At 35.8% G+C, this 3,763-nt stretch overlaps 1 protein-coding gene across 3 annotated transcripts in view; it reads left to right on the top strand.

Annotated features, from left to right (window-relative positions):
* The window catches only part of LOC107737390 (PERQ amino acid-rich with GYF domain-containing protein 2), a 33,905-nt gene that overhangs the window by 25,333 nt on the left and 4,809 nt on the right, over positions 1-3,763 (top strand). For all 3 annotated transcript variants that reach the window (XM_016548879.1, XM_016548880.1, XM_016548878.1), the window contains 4 exons: positions 295-485; positions 622-770; positions 1,156-1,337; positions 2,317-2,452. In XM_016548879.1, coding sequence (XP_016404365.1) covers positions 295-485; positions 622-770; positions 1,156-1,337; positions 2,317-2,452 — 658 coding nt within the window. The remainder of the gene's footprint in view (positions 1-294; positions 486-621; positions 771-1,155; positions 1,338-2,316; positions 2,453-3,763) is intronic.

The raw sequence follows: 3,763 nt of genomic DNA, 5'->3' as shown, positions 1-3,763 counted from the left end.
TTTTTTTTTAAACGAAGCATTAACACATGTTAGACTGCACCCCATAAACACAATCAAGCCTAGAAAAAAACCAGTCAACCACCCCTTTAAAACATGCATACTGAATAAAACATCTTGAGTAATTAAACTTGCACTTACCCTGTTTTGCAGTTGAACGTGTGCCTCGGTCTAATTATTTGTGCAGACCTTAAAGTTCTTGATCTTACGTTTGATTTTAAAACCCTGAAAACAATCTGACCTGAGTGCATTAGTCAGAGTACAATAGATTGCATGACCTCTCTGTCTCTGTCTTAGGCCCTCAATACATCATCAGTGTGGGGTTCTGTTAATAACGTCGGCGCGAACTGGATGATGGACAGCAGTGTCTGGGGTGATGCTCAGAACTCTGATATTGGCTTCTGGGATGAAGCAGTAAAGGAGGCCGCCCCACCTCAGGCCACACGCAAGAGCCACAATCAGAAAAACAAGGGCAATGCTAACCTCAGGTAAACTATTGCATATATTAGTATTAGTGTATTGCTGTAAACAGTGCAATAAAACCTCAGGCTTTGGGTCAATGTGTAGAACAGGTTTTTGTGCCATTTCCATACTGTAGTTTGTAAAATAATCTGTCTTGTGCAGTAATAGCAGCAGTGGTAAAGCCAGTAAAAAGGTGGAAGAGGAAGAGAAGCTACTGAAACTGTTCCAGGGAGCCAATAAGAACCAAGACGGCTTTATGCAGTGGTGTGAACAGACTCTACACACTCTCAACACGGCCAATAACCTCGACGGTGAGTCTCTGACACTCACTCGGTTCTCACCCTCAATGATCTTGCTTGTTGGCAACTGTTTCGTTGTATACGCAAATGATGCCCAGATAATTCTTCCCACAAACCACTTCCCTCTCTGATGTTTCATCGCTTTTTTTAGTAGGGCTTTTTGAGTATTTGAATGTGATTGAATGAACAGAATGTGGCCTCTGGCGTTAAAAAGGTCTTGTCTCATAAAACACCTAGTTGTAGTCTTTTGTGAAAAACACCAGCATATGTTTAGTGTTCAGACATTTGGGCTGAATTTTGGGTAAATTGCAGCTACAAATATTATCATACATTACCTCTTGAAAAAAGTGTGATTTAAAGGTTTCCGAAAGTCATCAGTCTTTTCCTTTTCCCACAGTCCCCACCTTTGCGTCGTTTCTGAAGGAAGTGGACTCACCGTACGAGGTGCACGACTATGTGAGAGCCTACTTGGGCGACACTCCACAGGCCAAGGACTTCGCCAAGCAGTTCCTGGAGCGCCGTGCCAAACAGAACGCTAACCAGCAAAAACCTCAGCAGGGCCAGCAGCAAAAACAGCAGGTGCGTTTGTGTGCCTGTGCACTTGCTTGCTTGTGCGTAGTGTTAATTTCGTTAACGAAAACTATGCCGAAAAATGTTCGTTGACAAACTTTTTTCCCATGGCTAAAATGAGACGATGTTGAGACAACAGTAAGGTCAATAAACGAAAACTGTGACTATATCAACATGCAATATCATTGACGATAAAAGAACAGAACTAAAATGTATTTAAAAAAAATAAAAAAAACTTTACCAAAATCTTATTTTTGTCAAAAAAAAAAAAAGAGACAAAATATTATTGTGGACTGCTGTACACGCCTCTACTACGCAAGCTTTCATGTGTGTGGTTGCCAGATATAAATTTTTTTTTTACATTTAAAACGTTTGCTCTTCATTATGGGAGTGCCGGCGATGAAATAACCTAAAGTTTAGCGATCTATGTGTGAGATGTTTGGCTTTTTTTTTTTTGCTAATAGAGAAATAGAGAAACATCATTGCAATTCAGAATTACTATTAGGAATTTACTGTTATAATATTTTTTGTTTGTTTTTACCAGTTTTCATAATGTAGACAGAGAGAGTGCATATCTAAGTCTTTGATGTTCATTGTTATGTTAAATAGCCCATAATAAATCAGTACACTAGATGAGGTCAAATAAACCATGTGTATGAGTCCACATTCTATTGATTTGTGCTTATTGGTGAAAGTGCAATACCTGAAAGGTAAAAATGACAACTATCATTGCGATTGTTTTGAGCAAAAATTATTTTTATCAGTTTAAACATTATACAGCATGAAGAAAATGTGACTAAAATTTCATTAACTAAAATGCTCAGACATTTAGTCTTCTAAAACTTGACTAAACAAAAATAGGACAAGGTTGATTAAATATAATACATTTGACACAGGGCTAAGACTAAATAAAAAAAATGGCTGACAAAATTAACACTGCGTGTGTGTTAATGTCATTTGCACTGAGCTCCCTGTGTTTGTGTCTCAGGACTTCTTGTGGGAAATGAGCCAAGTGTCACAGTCAGTCCTGCACCAACAACAACAGCAGCAGCGGTTTGAGACGGTCACCTCAGGCAAGAAGAAGAAGAAACAGAAGATGGTACGGGCCGACCCGAGCCTTCTAGGTAAGTGATGGGAAAATTTTGTCTTTTTAAAACTGGATATGATCTGTATAGAAATTACTTAAAGTGGTTAAATTTCTTATGAAGGGAACTTCCGGACAACCTTACAGCAAATTACTGAGCCACAGATGAGTTAATCATGATGACTGTCAAAACAATTTGATTTCAGTAAAATTATGTAAGTAGATTTGAATAAAAACCTCAGAGTAGTTACGTCGTGACATTGACTGGAGTATATATATGTGTATATATAATAATATATATGTGACCCTGGACCACAAAACCAGTCATAAGTCGCTGAGGTATATTTGTAGCAATAGCCAAAAATACATTGTATGGGTCAAAATGATTGATTTTTCTTTTATGCCAAAAATCATTAGGATATTAAGTAAAGATCATGTTCCATGAAGATATTTTGTAAATTTCCTACTGTAAATATATTAAAACTTAATTTTTGATTAGTAATATGCATTACTAAGAACTTCATTTGGACAATTTTAAAGGCGACTTTCTCAATATTTAGATTTTTTTGCACGCTCAGATTCCAGATTTCTGAGGTATATTTGTAGCAATAGCCAAAAATACATTGTATGGGTCAAAATGATTGATTTTTCTTTTATGCCAACAATTATTAGGATATTAGGTAAAGATCATGTTCCATAGGATATTTTGTAAATTTCCTACTGTAAATATATTAAAACTTAATTTTTGATTAGTAATATGCATTACTAAGAACTTCATTTGGACAATTTTAAAGGCGACTTTCTCAATATTTAGATTTTTTTGCACGCTCAGATTCCAGATTTTCAAATAGTTGTATCTCGGCCCAATATTGTCCTATCATAACAAACATACATCAATGGAAAGCTTATTTATTCAGTTTTCAGATGATGTATGAATCTCAATTTTCGAAAAATTGACCCTTATGACTGGTTTTGTGGTCCAGGTCACATATAGGCCTCTCACGATAACAACTTTTTGTTGTGCGATATATTGCCCCAGAAATAATTGCGATAAGCGATGTTATTGTCATTTTAAAGACCATTTTTTGCCACTGAATATATAACCATAATGTAACAGCATAATAATGCAAGAAGGCCTACACACTTCCAAATGACAACAAACTATAGAATATTTAGATCATGGAAATTAAGCATCAAAATATTAGATACCTTAAAAAAACCTGAATAAATATTAAATAAACATTTTCTAACAAAAAAGTAGAAAAAAAGAAAAATGCACAAAGAACTTGTATGGAGATTTTTCCATCTACAGATTTTTCCCTGACCTTCTTTTCTCTGTAAATTAAGGGTG

This window comes from Sinocyclocheilus rhinocerous, unplaced genomic scaffold, assembly GCF_001515625.1.
Source record: "Sinocyclocheilus rhinocerous isolate Xijiao unplaced genomic scaffold, SAMN03320098_v1.1 scaffold1095, whole genome shotgun sequence".
In the NCBI taxonomy this organism is placed as follows: domain Eukaryota; kingdom Metazoa; phylum Chordata; class Actinopteri; order Cypriniformes; family Cyprinidae; genus Sinocyclocheilus; species Sinocyclocheilus rhinocerous.
This window is presented reverse-complemented; position numbering and strand designations above follow the sequence as displayed.